This window comes from Camellia sinensis, chromosome 2 (genome assembly GCF_055761805.1).
Source record: "Camellia sinensis isolate YWXY chromosome 2, ASM5576180v1, whole genome shotgun sequence".
Taxonomy (NCBI): domain Eukaryota; kingdom Viridiplantae; phylum Streptophyta; class Magnoliopsida; order Ericales; family Theaceae; genus Camellia; species Camellia sinensis.
In genome coordinates this window covers 13,156,364-13,175,021 of record NC_138962.1, presented here as the reverse complement: position 1 = coordinate 13,175,021, position 18,658 = coordinate 13,156,364, and the positions used below count along the sequence as shown (strand labels likewise).

General features: G+C 39.9%; 2 protein-coding genes across 7 annotated transcripts in view; one reads left to right on the top strand and one right to left on the bottom strand.

The window, feature by feature from the left end:
• LOC145819834 (chloride channel protein CLC-e-like) overlaps nucleotides 1-18,658 on the bottom strand; it is a 63,875-nt gene that overhangs the window by 29,912 nt on the left and 15,305 nt on the right. For 3 of the 6 annotated variants that reach the window (XM_082913708.1, XM_082913710.1, XM_082913711.1), the window contains exons 3-6: nucleotides 15,365-15,568; nucleotides 14,532-14,998; nucleotides 11,471-12,010; nucleotides 2,007-2,215 (exon numbers count right to left, since the gene is read on the bottom strand). In XM_082913708.1, the coding sequence (XP_082769834.1) occupies nucleotides 2,007-2,215; nucleotides 11,471-12,010; nucleotides 14,532-14,998; nucleotides 15,365-15,568 (1,420 nt within the window). The remainder of the gene's footprint in view (nucleotides 1-2,006; nucleotides 2,216-11,470; nucleotides 12,011-14,531; nucleotides 14,999-15,364; nucleotides 15,569-18,658) is intronic. The other 3 variants (XM_082913709.1, XM_082913712.1, XM_082913713.1) reach the window with 2 other exon arrangements.
• On the top strand, nucleotides 4,414-5,261 carry LOC145819836 (uncharacterized; the record flags this gene model as incomplete). Its single annotated transcript, XM_082913715.1, has 1 exon — nucleotides 4,414-5,261. A coding segment is annotated over one exon (666 nt), but the record flags the coding sequence as incomplete, so codon positions are not given.

Genomic DNA, 18,658 nt, shown 5'->3' with positions numbered 1-18,658 from the left:
CACACCTAGTGTTTGATTGCATCACACAATCCATAAAGAAGCTTTAAAAGCTCTAAAATTTTCTAAAATATCTAGTCCATTAAATTAATAGTATTACATGACTTTATATAGAACTAAGAGACCTCTTAAACCAATTAAAACCAAAAAGGAAACTACTAAAATATTTTAGACTTCCAAAATTAATTTAAGATCAAATAAGAAACATAAATAAAAGCTAATTAAATAACTTGACCCACAAGACAACCCATGGGCGTATAACCCATGTCTAGAAATTATGAAATTACCAAAATACTCTAAAATAAAATAATAATAATAGAACATGACTCATAAGCCTAAATCATAACTATTCACGATCCCAAATGAGTTGTTCATCATCCAATGCATGCCAAATCAAAGCTTGGGCCTTAGAGGCATCTCTTCCTCGTCTCTTGTACACCTTAAGAGGCTGCTGCCACTTGCCTCCATCATTCATTTTATCAATTTGACGTCTATTTTGCAACTTAGGTTTGACCATAATACACTTACTACCTCTATGAATCGAAAATTACGAAGACCTTCCCTGTCAGAGTTTGTCGAGCAACACAGTTAATAGGGGTTGTTAAATGACTATTTACCCTAACTTTTAAAAACATATTTTAATGCAAAGATATTATGTTAAGTTACAACAAAGACAAACAATGCATCTCTCCAAATCTGAAGTTCCAAACCAACGAAGACACCATCACCTTGTTCATCAAATTCTATAGCAACCATAATCTTCACAAACAACGACACCAGCTTTGCTTATCTCTACCCTCTAGCCTCTCTCGTCCATCTCCAATGAAATATCAAGTGTCAAATCTAGCATCATGATGAATCATCATCATGAAGGCGGGTCTTTCCAGTGGTTCCAAAACCCCTTTCAAATTAATTCTCAACAAACACAAGCCCTAAAAATCCCTTTCAAAGGCCAAAGGCCAAATATCAACTCAAACCTTCACCTGGAACCCAAGTTTCCTCATACCATTTGCACATTTGATTGAAACAGTATCTTTCAACTCTCTCTACCTTCTCTTTCTCTGTGACATCAATACCTCACAGTTAGAGCTTAGTTCGCAACAAAACCATTGATTTAACCTCCCTGCTTTGGTGAATTCTGGAATCACCATATCTCATTTTCTTCATCTAGTGATGATTATGTTGATGTGGGGTGGGTAGAGAAAAACAAATGGCTGCAAGAAAGAATGGCGGTGACAATATTTGTTGTACAATACATGGCGATAGTGGTGGTTGTGGTCACTTGCTGTTAATTGATGTGGTTTTTGTGGTGGGTCTAGTCAACGGGGTGAGGAAGTCGTTTGGTGGTGTTGGAGTTTGTGGTAGTGATAAATCTAGCACTAAGTAATGATATTGATTGTTCGTGATGGTGGTGCCGGGGTTGGTGGAGTTATGTTGGTCAATCAAATGTTGTTACTTGAAACGATTGGTTATAAATTATTGTTACTCGAGCACCACATCACAAATCATGCCAAAACTTCACCCATATGATAATTACTTCTTTTTATTAAGGGTAAAATAGACACCCAAAAATATTTATAGCATGACATCACAAATATCACTTTGTTGACTATACAGTTATTTCGTGGCAAGGGGGAATATGATTCTCAAGTTTTCAAATAGGGGAGATGGTGCAATTTCCAACACCAAAGTGGTAGAGACTGCATTATAGCCAAACCTCATCGGTGATCGTTTTAACTTGCCCAAATCTATGGCATTTCTACTCAAACAACCCACCATTCTAGCCCTCACAGACCAACAAGAGCTTGATTTAGACCTCAAATGTAAGCATTGTATGGATTTTTTTTCTCCAATTTTTATGCTCTTATGGTTAGAATTTGACTGACCTTTAACCCAATCCAACCTAGGCACATCCAAGTTGGATTGGGTTAAAGGCCAATCAAAGACTAACCATATGTATACTCTCATGAGAATGCAATTAAAGCAAAGCAAAAGGTTGGTAGCAAAACCTGCAAGCTAGACTGATGCATTCATTGTCCAAAAGTCCAACAGGCAGGCCTCTTTGGTCTTCAACATGCTCCAAAATAACTGGAAGTTGGCTTACACCATGTCTGTTCATAATTATTTGAGCAGAAAAAAGATTCATACCAGGTGTTATTGTCCACAATACCCGGCATTTTTCACCATTCAAAGAACATACTTCAGATACCAAAAGCTCCTGTAAGAAGAATACCCAACTAGTAAAACTCAGAAAGGACAACCAAGGTGCCCAAAAAGAGTAGTCAAGTAGTTCAGGAATGTAAGATTTCTGAATGATTTATGTATATTTAATTAAGTTTTAGATACAAGAATACATTAGTATATATAACAATCCAAACTCCAGAACTGAAAAAAAGAAACAAAATTATATGCTCATTCCCTAATATATACAGAATATATATACTATCATATATACATAAACCTAATATTCTCACACCCCCGCTTAAACTTAATGTGTGTTACCAGAAAAACATTGAGAGTTTACTAAGAAGAAACTGAAACCAAGCAATGATGTAAGTCTTGGTAAAAAAGTTAACAAGTTGCAGAATCGAAGAGACGAAAGGAAGCGAGATAGAGCCAGACTACAGATGTTGACGGACAAAGTGACGATCAATCTGAATGTGCTTCGTCTACTCATGGAAGACGGTGTTATGGGCAATCTAAATAGCACTGCAGTTGTCACAGTAGAGGGAGGTCGGAGAAGACTGACGGACACCCAAATCAGATAAGAGACAACAAAGCCAAACAATCTCAGCAACAACATGAGCCATAGCACGGTACTCAACTTCGGCAGTAAAGCGAACAACAACAGTTTGTTTCTTGCTTTCCAAGAGATCAAGGAATCGCCAAAAAAAAACAGAAACCAGACATGGACTTACGATCAGTAACATCACCAGTCCAATCAGAATCAGTATAGGCCACTAAGTCTAGAAAGGAAGTAGATGACAATAGTAAACCCTGAAATATAGTACCTCGGAGATAGCGAAGAATCTAAACCAATGCATCCCAATGTGTGGAGCGAGGAGTAGAAACAAATTGGTTAACCACATGAACAATATAGGCCAGATCAGGACAAGTAACCGTCAGATAGACTAAGCAATTCACGAGCTCTCGATACAAAGTAGGATCAAGCAAAGGAACACCATCAGTAATGTTAAGTTTCACATTAAGCTCAATGGGGGGGTATCAGCAATCGTAGTGTCAGTAAGACCAGCACGGTGAATAACTTCTTTAGCATACTTGGCCTGAGACAAAAAGTAGCCCTTAGGAGAAAAAGCCACCTCAATACCGAGAAAGGCCCAAATCCTTCACTTCGAAAGTGTGAAAGAGATGTTGCTTGACCTCAGAGATAGTAAAAGAATCAAAACTAGTAATAATCATATCATCCACATACAGTAACAAGGCAACAAAACCAGTAAAGGTGTGGAGGAGAAACAAAGCAGAGCCCTGAACAGAAGGATGAAACTTAAACTCAATAACAACAGTCTGAAAACGATCATACCAAGCACAAGAAAATTGCTTCAGACCATATAGAGTACGCCGAAGATGACAAACCTGGCCAAAGAAATGGTAAAGGCCAGAGAAAGGACACATGTAAACCTCCTCAGCAATATGACCATTAAGAAAAACATTCTTAACATCCATCTAATAAAGAGGCCAATGACGAACAGCAGCGACATATATCAAAGTACGGACAATAGTCACCTTGGCAACAGGGGCAAAGGTCTCCTCGTAATCAAGACCATACTCTTGTGAAAAACCCTTGGTAACCAGGCGAGCCTTGTAGTGCTTAAGAGAACCATCAAAATGAGTCTTAACTTTGTAGACCCATTTGCAACCAACCAGATTCTTACCAGCAGGCAAAGGAACCAATTCCCAAGTACTAATTTTCTGCAAAGCAGACAAGTCATCCTCTATAGATTGAATCCAATGAAGGATCCTGACAGGCCTCCTTGTAAGGCTGAGATTCTGAAAGAGTGAATAGTAGACAAAAACGTACACTATAAAGGAGAAAAACATGTTTTAGCAAAACTAAGTTTGACTACTTGTTTACGGATGCGAAGGGAATACTTACGATCAGCAAGATCAGAGTCGTCAAAGGCAGGAGGATCAGTAGCAGGGGCAGACACAACTGGTGGAGGGAGAGCCTTGTGACAAGAATAGACTAACACCGGAGAAACAGAAAGAGAAAGAGAAAGAGCAAGAGCAAGAGCAAGAGCAAGAGCAAGAGCAGGCGGGAAAGGAGAAGGAAAGGAGATGGTATCAGAGCAAGGTTAAGCACTTAGTATTTTTCGCTTCACCGGCGGGCGGCAACCTCGCCTTGGCCGCCCGCCGGACCTCAACCTAATCTGCTAGAATTTTCTACACATACCTTGAAATTTCTTCGAGTCCACCACCACTGCCTCTCCTCTCACTGTTGTCCTCCCATACACCACCGTCTCGATCGTCTTCATCTACAATGTTGCAGTGAAGGATCTCAAGCGTGGTTTTGTTGCATCCAACTCAAAGGATAATCCAGCCAAGGAAGCTGCAAATTTCACCTCCCAGGTTATTATTATGAATCACCCGGGTCAGATTGGTAATGGGTATGCTCCAGTTCTTGACTGCCACACCTCCCACATTGCTGTCAAGTTTGCTGAGATTGATCGTCGATCTGGCAAGGAGATTGAGAAGGAGCCCAAGTTCTTCCGTGAACATGCTCTCCTTCCTTTTACTCTTAGAGTGAGGCAGATGATTTGCTGCTGTAACAAGATGGATGCTACCACTCCTAAGTACTCAAAAGCAAGGTATGATGAAATTGGGCAGGCAGTCTCTTCCTATCTGAAGAAGGTTGGTTACAACCCTGACAAAATTCCTTTTGTCCCCATCTCTGGTTTTGAGGGTGATAACATGATTGAGAGGTCCACCAACCTCGATATGATTACACAGCCCAAGAGGCCATCAGACAAGCCTCCTCTTCTCCACATTCTTGATAACACCAACAGCAACAGTTTGACGCATTTATTAGAGAAAAGGTCCAAAGGCAGCTCCTGTCAAAGCTGATGCTCAGCAGGCTGTACCACCTATTGAAGTGCCAGCACTATCCTTGCACATGGGGGGCACCCACTCATTTCTTTATTGTTTTCTTTTACTCACCCATGTGACCCACGATGCAACCTATACTTTTTCTTTTCTTTACACTCTTGTTCCCCACTTTCTTTATTATATATATATATATATATATATATATATATATATATCTCTTTTTATTATATTATATTTAAAAAAAAAAAAAAAAAAATCTTCATCTCTCCTCCGTTTGATTTCCAACTCCATTATTTTTATTTTTATTTATTTTCTCCAAACCACTTTCCTTATTTCCTCCATCTTTCATTTTTTGATTTCAAATATATTTTTATTATTTTTTCTTTATTTTTCTTTCACATTCTTTTTAATCTTTTTCCAATTCCCTTCATACCATATAGCTTTGCACACCAAATCATATTTTATTCATCTCAGGGATCAACCCCGATCACAATTTTACACACACAAAAAAAAAAAAAAAAAAAAAACCAACAAACAAACAACCCACAACAACCACATCCACAGGCGGGATTTTTCTTCTCTACTCTGCTGCCGGTCTCTTCTTCTTGCCTCCGTCCTGGGCGGTCCTTGACGGTGTTGCCTCCGTGTTTCCCACTCCACCGAGCACGTTCACTCCACTCTGCTCCTCCACTACAGCATATGGTGGACCTCCAAATCGGAACATCACGGTAGCCTTCCGCTTCAGCTCCTTGTTTTCCGCCTTCAGCACACTTATCTCTGCTCGCGCATCCTTATACATGCGCTGGAGCAGAACCAGTTGGTCGTTTAAATGCTGCACCTCATTTGTCCTACTCTGCAGCCGGTGCGACAAGTTTGTGACTGCCGTCATCGTCTCCACACAGGACTTTAAAGTATACTGATTGGCTTCAATGTCAGTTTGCACTGCCATTCTTTGCTCCACCGACCGCATCGGAAAGTTCAACGGAGCAAACTCCGGGGCGCTTGGTTGAGGTTCCAGTGCCACCGCACCAGTTATCTCTCTTGTTGACTCGTTGAGGTCGGGAAAGAGGGTGAGCAGACCGCGGGAAGACGAAGCCATTTTCTGGGTTACAAAGTGTTCCAAAGTTTCTCTCTCCGAAGAGGCAGAGTTTTTTTTTTTCAGAGACGGGTTGGTTTCAGCGGTTTCAGACTGGTATGCACAACCTCCGCCTCACCCTTGGTTTAAATAGCCAGGGCCGATCCGCGCATCGCGCGCCACTTGCCGACAGACGACAACACGGGCGCGCAAGCCAAGGCGCTCACGTGCCTCGCCAACATGTCCGGCACATCTTTTTATGACATGGGCGCGCCTTTTGATGGCACGCCTTTTGATGGCACGCCTTTTTATGGATTGGGCACGCCTTTTGATGGCACGCTTTTTAAAAAATTGGGCACACCTTTTGAGGGTGCGACTTTTTAAGGGTCCGACAAGACTCTGTAAACTGTCCCGACATTGATTCCGGTTAGTTTCTACAAGGGTCCGACAAGACTCTGTAAACTGTCCCGACATTGATTCCGGTTAGCTCTTTCATGGGTCCGACAAGACTCTGTAAACTGTCCCGACATTGATTCCGGTTAGTTCCTTCATGGGTCCGACAAGACTCTGTAAACTGTCCCGACATTGATTCCGGTTAGTTCCTTCATGGGTCCGACAAGACTCTGTAAACTGTCCCGACATTGATTCCGGTTAGTTTCTACAAGGGTCCAGCAAGACTCCGTAAACTGTCACCACAACTGTCACAACATTGTCTGCTACAACGGTCCGACATGACCCCATAAACTGTCTTCTACATCGGTCTGACACCGCCATCCAGTGTCCTCTACACCGTTATGACACCACCATACAGTGTCCTCTACATGGTTATGACACCCCCATACAGTGTCCTCTACAACGTTATGACACCACCATCCAGTGTCTTCACCAATGGTCTGACACGACCATACAGTGTCTCTTATCCTCTTTTATTTTTATGTATTTTCTTGTTTTGTTACTCTCTCCAAACTCAAGTTGGTTAGTTCTTATCCCCCTTGAGTTTGCGGGGGGCTGTTAAAATCCACCTACTCTCCACCTACTTCACCCACTTAAACCTACTCCACTAAACCTAACCCACTACACCACTACCACCTCACCTACTCCACTAAACCTAACCCACTACACCACTACCACCTCCACTTCACCTACTCCTTACCTACTACACACTCACCCTCTTCTATATATAGGAATCATGAATCATTGTAATAAAGATAACAAAATATCAATCAATAATACAATTCTCTATTTCTCTTTATACATTAAATTTTCTACAGGAGGGAACAGATTCATGGGGGTCAGTGGAAAGGGACTCCGTAGAAGGGGTGGTACAAAGAGAAGAGGGAATAAGCTCATGGGGAATAACGGAGATGTACTTATCAGGTGGGACCTCAGAAGGAAATGGATCAATATGAACCAAATTTTCTTTGAAAACTATGGTTGTAAGAAGAGGAAACTGAAAGTAAGGTACACATTCGAGAAAGATGACATAGCGGGAGACTGTAATCCAAAAAGACTGTAATCCAAAAAGACACATATGACAGACCGGGCATTAAGTTTAGTCCTATCTTTACGAGATAAAAGGATAAAACAAGCAGAGCCAAACACACGAAGGAGGGAGTAATTAGGAAGTTGAGAAAACAGAGCCTCATAAGAAGACCGACCAGAAAGAAGGGGGTAGGCATACAGTTGAGAAGAAAAGCAACAATAAAGGGTTGTTTGGGATGACCAAAATAAGTGCACTTTTTGTCTTTTTACGAAAAAATGTGCAGAAAAATAGAGAGGTGATGTAATGGAAAAAAGATAAAAAGATGGATTATTTTGTGTATGCCAAACTTGGCCTAAGAACTATCTCACTCCAAAACAGAGCCGGGACGGAGGCAAAGACAAGGAGAGACCTAGTTGTCTCAAGGAGTTGCCGGTGTTTACGCTCAGCTCGACCATTTTGGGCAGATGCATAAGTATAGGAAGTTTGGTGAATAGTACCTAAATTGGCCAAATATCCACAGAACTCAGTTTTAAAGTATTTCCCACTCAAGTCAGACCATAACAATTTAATAGTAGACCCAAACTATGTAGTGACCATAGACTGAAACGTACGGTATATCTTGTAGAAGTCAGACTTATGAGTCACAAGATAAATCCAAGTATAACAGGTGCAGTCATCAACAAATGAAACATAGTATACAAAACTCCCTTTAGTGAGAACAGGAGAAGGAACCCAGACATCAGTTTGAACTAAAGAAAACGGTGTATTAGATAGGGGTGAGCAGCGGATATACCGATCCATCAAAACCGACCGAACCGAACCGAACCGATCTGCCGCATTTTGGACGGATGCGTGATGACGAGCGGACAGTTGCAAATTGATTTTCTCTAATCTGCCAATCTAGTGGAAGAATGGCGGATTTGAGATTCCTTTAGCCGCAACCGAACCGCCAAACCGCGAGCACCACTAGTAATTTATAAGACTTTGTGTTTTCAGTTTGTTTAAATATTCTGTTTGTGTTTTCAATTAAAAAAGAGTTTAAATATTCTGTTGAAAAAAAAAAATTCAACTTGAATATCTTTTTTGATTTGAAAAAAATAAACGTATTATTTATCTATATTTTTTGGTTTTTAAATCTATCTCTAAAAATAATAAATAATAAATATGATATATACTAGTTGGTTTTTGTTTTCAAAAACAGATATAGATGTAACAATACAGAGACATACAATCTCTACTACTGCTCTGTTCATTGTTTTGGTGGTTTGAATTGTTTTTACATTTTAAGAACCACAAATTGTAATATTTTATGTGGATGAGACATACTGTGATTGTAGTATATGAATGAGGCATGCAGTGATTGTGATATTCTAAAGTTTCAAACTTTCTTGCTTTGGATGAGGCATGCAGTGATTGTAATATTTTTTTAAGTCATTGATTGTAATACTTTCTTCTTCTTTTTTTGAGAAAGTGCACAAGTTGAATTATGTTGAAAATTTATAAAATTTTAAACCGCCAAACCGATTCGCCTCCATCTGCCAAACCGCCAATCCGCTCAATCCACATCCGCCGGATTGGCGGACAGATGCAGATTGATTTTCTCCAATCCGCCAATCTGGCGGACGGATGGCGGATTGAAAGTTCCGTGGCTGCAACCGACCCGTGCCCACCCCTAGTATCAAATATAGAGGTACTTTTACGGAAAGGTAAGGCTGCCATTTTGGCAAGTTTACACTCTCGAAACTCGATAAGTTGACTACGAGAAATTTTACCCAATATACCTGATTAAGCTAAAGACCGTAAGCGGTCAGCAAACAAATGTCCTAATCTGGAATGCCACAAATAGAAAGGACTTGACAAAGAATCTAACTGAAAGGAGAAAAAAGCAGTTGGAGAGGTAGTCATAAGCAAATGTAGGCTCTCTACCACATAGAGGTCTCCAACTCTACGACCAGTCTCAATCTGCTGTTTGGACATCCGATCCTACACAAAACAGATATTAAAACCGGAGACACCAAGCTGACTGATAGATAATAAACTGGCAGATAACTAAGCAACATAAAGAACAGATGGAATAGAAATAACAGACATAGCAGACGGTAAGACAGACCCAACAGATATAACAAACATACCAGACCTATTAGCAGTATTAACAATAATAGAAAAGAGAGGAAAAGTACAATTTTAAAGTAAGGAGAGATGGGGAGTCATATGATGAGAGGCACCAAAGTTAAAAATCCAGACAGATGAACAGATACCTGAAGAAGACCCAAGCAAACCTGAATGAAGAGAGGAAACAATAGAGGCATATGGGGATGGTTGGGAGGTAGACAATATATACTAAAGTTAACTAATTTGAGCACTCAAGGAAGCCAAGTCAGGATCAAGAGTCGAAACAGATGCAATATAAGCAGCGAGAAGAGTCCAGAATTGGTTCTGAGACTACTGAAAAGACGAGGCAAGCAAACGTCCCTTCTTAGGACAGTGGTACTTCCAATGGCTCTGTTGATGGCAAAATGCACACTCATCAGAAGCCAAAGACATCATAACAAATAAAGATGAGGGGTTGAAGTGTAATAAACCCAAAATAGACCAAAATAATTAACTAGGGTTCAAGTGTAATAAACAGAAATCTGTTGGGGCAAAACGTAATACACCAAGATGTAAGTAACACGAGTCAAATATCAATGGGTAAACTAGAAGAAACCAGCCTCAGATCAAAGAAGTCAGAGAGCACTAAGAGAGAGAGAAGCTGAAGAAACCAGAGAATCAGATAGAGCTTGATCGCGATGCTCGTAGAGAACCAAAGAGTCAACCCAAAGGTGGAAGCACAGAAGTTGACCCAGAGGATCAACGAACAAGGATCAACAATGAGACCCAGTTGACGAACCCAAGTCGACGAAATTCAAAGGAGAGAGAAGAACCAGTACTGAGAACTAGTCACACGAGAGAAGACCCAGAGAAGAACCAGACACAAACCAGAGAGAAGAACCACGATCCAGCGATGCATAGAGATGCACCAGAGACGACTCACACTGAACCACGAATCAAAGGCGACAGAGACCCAGTCGTGAGGGAGAACCAGTCACAAAACAGAGGAAAGAACTACGAACCAGAGCCAACTCAGAGTTAGCAAATAGCAAACAGCTTCTTGGGTTCCGGTAGTGGCTCTGATACCATGTAAGATTTTTGAATGATTTCTGTATATTCAATTAAGTTTTAGATACAAGAATACATCAGTATATATAACAATCCAAACTCTAGAACTAAAAAAAGAAAACAAAATTATATGCTCAATTCCTAATATATACAGAATATATATACTACCATATATATATAAACCTAATATTCTCATAGTCCAAGGGTTAAAGGCCATATTCTAAATTTGAACCTACCGATTTATTTGAAAAGTATGCATGCACAATACCTAAAGTATCACCATTATTGGTGCATTTTGGCAAATAACTCGGTCTATATTGGTTGGGCCTACACATCATTTAGAGATCTGCTTACTTGGATTGACCTAGTTTAATGGTGAATTGGGCTTCATTGGTTATAAATATCTTTTTATTTGTTATATTCAATTCCTTCTCACTTACTAGAAGAAGGAAAAAAAAGCAAGCGGACACTTGGGAATTACTTCCTTATTTAACATGTTCTTTCTACAGTCCATTATAATGACATACAAAAGTCACTTGTGTTTTCTCCTCCTTCCTGGTTTGCCTGGTCTTTCTCCACCTCTAGATCTTTTTTTTTTTTCTTTCTTTCTCAACCATTTGGGATGCAATTTTCCTTGCACAACTGCTTTCAAAACTTAATTTTCAATAAGCTTTATAAGTAGGGTGTCATACCTCAGGTCTTCTGCGTCTTGCTTTCGATGATTTGCTGAACTCCTGAATGTCTCGAATTGTCAGTAAACCGACCAACAGATTGTCATCGTCAACAATTATTGCACAAGACTGCTTCTCTTCAAGCATGAGATTTACTGCTTCTGTCAGCAAAGTGCTCAACAGGACAGTCACATATCTTGTCCTCATGGCTTGTGAAACAAGAATCCGCCTTTCTAACTCCTCTGTAGCATCATTAGAATCATCTACACAGAGAGAACTTTCAATTTTACAAAGATTATTAGCATAGGATGGTTTTGCAGAAAGTTCATTTAGGTTGCAAGAAGACATTTTAGGCTGTATAGTAGGATAAGCGTTTCCCTCTTCAAGTTTCTTAGTGTCCCTTTCTGTTCTGCTTGTATGCCCAGAGGTAATCCATGAAGACAACCCCACAGCTCCAAGAAGTGGTAGAACTATTCGATAGTCCTGAGTAAGTTCAAAGAGAAGCAAAACTGCAGTAAGTGGTACCTGACACACACCTGCAAGAGTAGCAGCCATTCCAACCTGCACATACAAACTGAATCATTTTAAGCCCATAATGGAAGTTGAAGTTTGCAAAAAATTTACTTATTAGCGAAAATGTAAGAGTAAAAACTAATTTGAAGTTAACAGCATGCTAACTTCCAATATCATTGTTGGAAAGTTTTTCTCAAGGTGTTCATCATATACACCCTACTGAAACTTTTCTCATCCCAATGGTTTTCAGTTTGCCAGACATTCTATTTCACCATTCTTCTCTATCAATAACCATTTTTTAAATAATCGGCAAAATATAACTTCACCAGCATTGTGCTTAGTGTTTTATCTTTTCACATCCGAAGAGCACTGTGCTGAATCTGTTCTTCCTTTTTTTTTTGATTCATATACAGTGGTTCAAATGATACATTGTAACAAAGGGTCGATGAGAGAGGCAGAAAGATTCGTTGAAGTTCAAAAAGAGGGAGAGAAAGGCCCAATGAAGTCCAACAAGGGGGAGAGAAAGGGGTTAGAACTTATCTGAGGCCACACAATAATGACTTGTGAGGCCGGAAGAGAGAGGCAACTAATGACTTGATGGTGACAGAAGAACTATGGCATTGTGACTTACACTAGATGGAGGCGACTTGCGACTATGACGATAATGGGCCCATTTGGTGCAACTTTTTGCAAGCTGAAAGCTGATAATAAAAAAACAAAAATTAAAAGCACTCTGCCCTCAACTTCCCACTAATAAGCTTTTTCCAGCCTATTTAAGATATATTTGTTTTGATCAGCCTATTTAAGATATTTTTACCTCATTAGCGGTAAGCAAAAGCAGTCTCAAACACTGGCACAAACTCCAAAAATAAAAAAAAGTATAGGCAGCACCTATTAGCTGCACCAAATAGGGCCAATGGCATTTGATGGTGAGTGCCTTGCCGAAAACTACTACTAGTGACGTGAATTGGTGAACCCAATCTCACTACATACTTTAAAAAACCTACCAATCCTAAAGCCTCAATATTACAGACTCCGAAGAGGTAGGATCCAGCAAAAGAGGTGCGTTCTACTATATTATCATACCAGCCACCAACATCCATTACAGCACCTTTGCCCTACATACATAAGGAAATCAAGGTTTGGAACCTTTATTTAGCTATTAGGAGCACGAGGCGTATCTATGCACTCTAATATTATTACGTCTTTCTTGGATCTAATACCATTATTTGTAGGTCTCTTTCATTAGTTTGTTGTTTATCTTCTCTTTTTCTTCTTGTCTTTCCTCTTACTGTAAATCAACATATACAAAAGTTTTGGGCCTAATTTCGCCACAAGAGGTGTAAAAGGCAACAATTTAATTAGTAAAACAATGAGAGTAATGGTCATATGGTATTAGATCACAAGGTCTGGGTTTTAGTGATGGTGGAGAAATTTTTTTATGTTTGAGGCAGAGACATTTAACACAGAATGATTTTGGCCTCAGGATTCAAGATTTGGGTATTGCCAATTTAATAAGGCTACACAAGAATGTTTTCAGAGATAATGACAATGTTAATTTATGTGGAAATTATGAGCCCTCGAATCACATGTCTTGGCAGATTAGGAAATTTGTTCCAAGTTGGAGATTGTTGGAATTTGTTTCAATTTCTTAGTTCTATTGGGTTCCCTTTTTGTGAAGTTTTCTTGAGGAAAAAGAATTCCCTAATCCTTGTCCAACAAGGATTTTAATTTAGAGTTCTGTAAGAGATTATTAGTAGAAGTTGGGTTGTACCTACGGCCAAAAGGGGCCCTCCACTCATTGGAGCACATTTTCGAGTGAGAATTTATAAAACACTCTAATGTGTTTTGGATGTCATATCCACATACAAGAGATTCGATATTGCCTTTGTTTTTATTACTAAAGTTTGTTTGTTATCATTATTTGTAGATGTTACCCTATTGGTGGGAACCATGTTAAAAATTCTTGTATCTGGATCTAGACTGTTGTTATTGTTGTAATATTTTCTTACCATGTTTTGCCTACTAATATAAGGCAGACAATACATTATTGCTTCCATGGTGCACCAATAATGGGTTAAGAGCTATAGGCCCAAGTTAAACAAAGTGCTATAGGAGCCTTTGGCCCAATTTTGCAATAGTACCTTTCAGTTTTGGAATACATTAGCACCTAGTTCCTAACTTTTTGACAAGGTGAAACCAACATAAGTTAATTCCATATACTCTCCAAACTAACTAACAGCAATAGATATGCTAAATTGTAGTTGATTATCGTACATCCACATAATCTGCTGAGAACAACAACATACACTAGGCTGGGGAATGTCCATGATTTTTGTCCAGTTTTAGGGTCGTGATTCTAATACTATAGATATCCAAACAACAAGAATAAAGTAGATAAAAAGCGAAAACAGCATACTACATATATATCTCAAGGTCCATAGATATAGAGAATAACAAAAAGGAAATAAATCCAGATTACCCTTTCTAAATGGTGCTGATGTATGTCTGAAATAAGAATTTTCAAAGTAAATTATATTGCTCATATGATAGTGGCATAGATCTATACCAGGCCATATGCTTGTGGTGATGCAACTTCCAAGAAGGAGAGATGAAAGATTGGATCGGATAGAGAAATTGTTGAACTAACAAATTTCCCATATGCCATTCCTGTTGCTGCACCAATAAAGAGAGATGGGGCATAGTAGCCTCCCACTAATCCAGATGCTCTACATACAGAGGTTGCAACTATCTTGACTGCCACCAGCTGAAACAATAGGTCAGCAGAGAGGCCCTTCACGGATGGCCGAGATTCTAGCAGAATGTCAACATTCTCAAAACCCCAGTAGAGAATTTCTGGATATGCCAAGGCTATCAGCCCAACAGCTAACCCGCCTAGTATAGGGAAAATACCCTTTGGTATGCCACTGACCTTGTGAACATTGTCGATAGTTACCAACATAAATGATGTGCACCTAGATAAGATCAATGAAACCAAGCCACAGAGGACACCCAGCAAAAGATACAGTGGGAGTTCTGAGATGAGTTAAAAAGCTTCAGTGCCACAAACATCATCCACATAACAAAAGCTTAAAAAATGTAATTCAATCCCGAGTGAAAAATAACAACAATATAACAAAGAGGTTAGAAATGTGATCTTTTAATTTGTGCACAAGTAGATTGGGTTAGCACTGACTGCAGAAGCTTCTGGGTAGGCTACATTTGAGGAAGAAATATCTTCCTTAATTTTTATCTTAACATTTATGTATTTATTTTAACATTAAATATCAGTTAAATATATCATATAACATCATTAACCATTTATTGCAGAGAAGCTGCAATGGCAGATGGGCCCTTTTAGTTTGATGATGGAATGAAATGAAGCAATTTTTTGGTTCTTACCACTTGGAGAACGGAAATCATATTCCGGTACTGTAAAGGCTGGTTCAGAGCCAAGACCAATTTCTGACACCACAGATGCTATTACTGCACTGAGTATGACCATTGAAGTTGCATTTGTAAGTGATGAGGATGATTCTGCTGGTGATGGCCACAAGACTGACTCTACAGCAAAAAAGCAACCAGCGACAGCAGCATTGAACCCTGCTTCAAAAAAAAAAAAACAAAAAACCAAAAACAAAAAAAAAGTAACACCAGAAATGGTAATAGTATGTAGTGATGAGTAACATGAGAATATTACTGCTAAATAGCTAGGTTAATATTTAGATTAAAATCAAAGTTTGTGATGATAAATAGAATGTGAAACAAAGAGGTTACATGCTTCTTTTCGTATGGGAAAGCAGCCAACAGAAGTAGAAAATGTGAGATTTTTTCTATAATCAATCTATGATGCAATGAACTGTCTCAAGTATTTAAGCAGATCAAGCTCAGCTTGCCCGAACAACAAAAGGATTTTCAAGTGTGGCTCTAGCTTTAACCAAGCCACACAAATTTAATTTGAACTCGGCTCCAACGAGTTCATTACATATGTTTGCTTGGGACACACATTGGTGCAATACTGTTACACAGTTTTCGTATGGAAGCCTGAACAAATGCATCAAAAGGCAAAGGAAACATAATATTGCATGATGTCAACTATTAAAACCTATCACCTACTTCACCCACTAAACCTAACCCACTACACCACTACCACCTCACCTACTCCACTAAACCCACTACACCACTACCACCTCCACTTCACCTACTCCACCTACCACCTCCACTTTACCTACTCCATCTACCACCTACTACCACCTACTCTTCTATATATAGGAATCATTGTAGCATTCAATAATTCAACAATTACAAATATCTATCAATAATACAATCAATATCTATACAATTCTCTATTTCTCTTTATACATTAAATTTTCTACATGGTATCAGAGCAGGTTTAGAACCTAATATTTTCGCTTCCCCGGCGGGCGGCAACCTCACCTTAGCCGCCCGCCGGACCTCAACCTATTCCGCTGTCATCTCTATCAATACATATAGCTTCCAGTTCGCCGCCACCAGAGGCGACTTCTCTACATACAAAGATCAACCATTCTCATCTCTCTCTGAGATGAAGAGGCCAACCTCTCTCTCTCGGCAACTCTCTCTTCGGTTTCTCTCTACACCACCTTCTCAACCTTTTAGTTCTACTACTGTGACCCTCTCTATGATGGTTTTGGTGTCTCTGCAATGTGGGCTGTTCTTACTATTGTTGTTGTCTTTGACTTCTCTGTGGGTGCAACACTTGGAAGGGGTGTAAATAGGGGTTTTGCAACACTGCTTGCTGGTACTCTTGGCGTTGGAGCTCATCGAATTGCTAGTTTTTCTGGAGAAATATGTGAGCCCATACTACTTGGGCTTTTCGTCTTCATACTAGCTGCAGTAGTGACATTCATAAGATTTTTTCCAAGAATGAAAGCAAGATACGATTATGGGCTGCTGATATTTATATTAACATTCTGTTTAATATCAGTATCTGGTTATAGAGATGATGAGGTGTTAGAGATGGCCCACAGGAGGCTATCCACCATACTCATCGGTGGTGCCAGCGCTGTGATTGTGTGTGTATGCATTTGTCCATATGTGGTGCTGGTGTTGTCAAGGGCTTCCAGCCATCTATCTATCAGGCAAATAATGGTGGGGCCAATTTTGTGGCACATGGTTAGAACCTTTTCAGAGGACTACAATGATTTGAATGTTGAGCCTTCGTTTGGAGAGACCAATCTCGACTTTGAAGGCAGAGAGAGGAGCACTAATGAAAGCACACCCATTCTTCTTTTATTTATTTAATCACACTCACCAAGTTTGTTTCACTCTCATTATCACATCCATACACACCGGTATCATGTTGTCTTCAACTTTCTTTTATTTATCATTTTAAAATACACCCTTATCATGTTGTTCCCCACCTTCTTTACTTTATATATATATATATATATATCTCTTTTTATTATATTCTATTACTCAAACTCTCCTCCATTTGATTTTAAAATCACTTATTTTTTATTTATTTTTTCCAAATCACTTTTCCTCCTTTTTACATACCCCCACTTTATTTTTGAAACAATCACCCTGATATTTTTCATATAATCCATCTATACATATTTTTTTATCTATTTTCTTTCTCCCTTGTTTTCTTTCATTTTATTTTTATTTTTTCAACACAACACTCCCCCCCCCCAAAAAAAAAAAAAAAAAAACATTTTACAAACTTGTCATTTCTTCATGCCAGGGATCAACCCCGATCAGCATTTTACACCAAAAACAAAAAAAACAAAAAAAAAACACACACAAAACAACCACATCCACAGGCGGGATTTTGCTTCTCTACTCTGCTGCGGGTCGCTTTTTCTTGCCTCCGTCCTGGGCGGCCCTTGCCGGTGCTGCCTCTGTGTTTCCCGCACCCACTCCACTGGGCACGATCACTACTCCCTGCTCCTCCACTGCAGCATATGGCGGACCTCCAAATCGGAACATAACGGTGGCCTTCCGTTTCAGTTCCTTATTTTCCGCCTTTAGCACACTTATCTCTGCTCGCGCATCTTTATACATGCGTTGGAGCAGAGCCAGTTGGGCGTTTAACTGCTGCACCTCATTTGTCCTGCTCTGCAGCCGGTGCGACAAGTTTGTGACCGCAGTCATGGTTTCCACACATGACTTCAGAGTATACTGATTGGCCTCAATATCAGTTTGCACCGCCATTTTTTGCTCCACCGACCGCATCGGAAAGTTCAACGGAGCAAACACAGAGGTGTTTGGTTGAGGTTCACGGGCCACCGCACCTGTTATCTCTCCTGTTGACTCGTTGAGGTCGGGAAAGAGAGTGAGCAGACCACGGGAAGATGAGGCCATGTTCTGGGTAGCTGAACGGGAAGAAGAGGCCATGTTTTTTGGGTTGCTGAGTGTTTCCGAGAAGGGTTGGATACAGAGTATTTACAGATTGTTTCAGAATGACAAGTTCAGAGGTTTCAGTCTGGTTTGGTTTCCTCCGCCTCCGCATTGGTTTATATTGACACTGACGACGCGGCCGACACGCCGCTCTGTCGCTCACGTGCCTCGCCGCGTCTCCGGCTCACCTTTTGATGGCTCGACGCTTTCTGTCGGGCACGACTTTTGATGAAGTGGGCGCGCCTTTTGAGGGCGCAACTTTTGATAGCACGCCTTTTTATGGATTGGGCACGCATTTTGATGGCACGCCTTTTT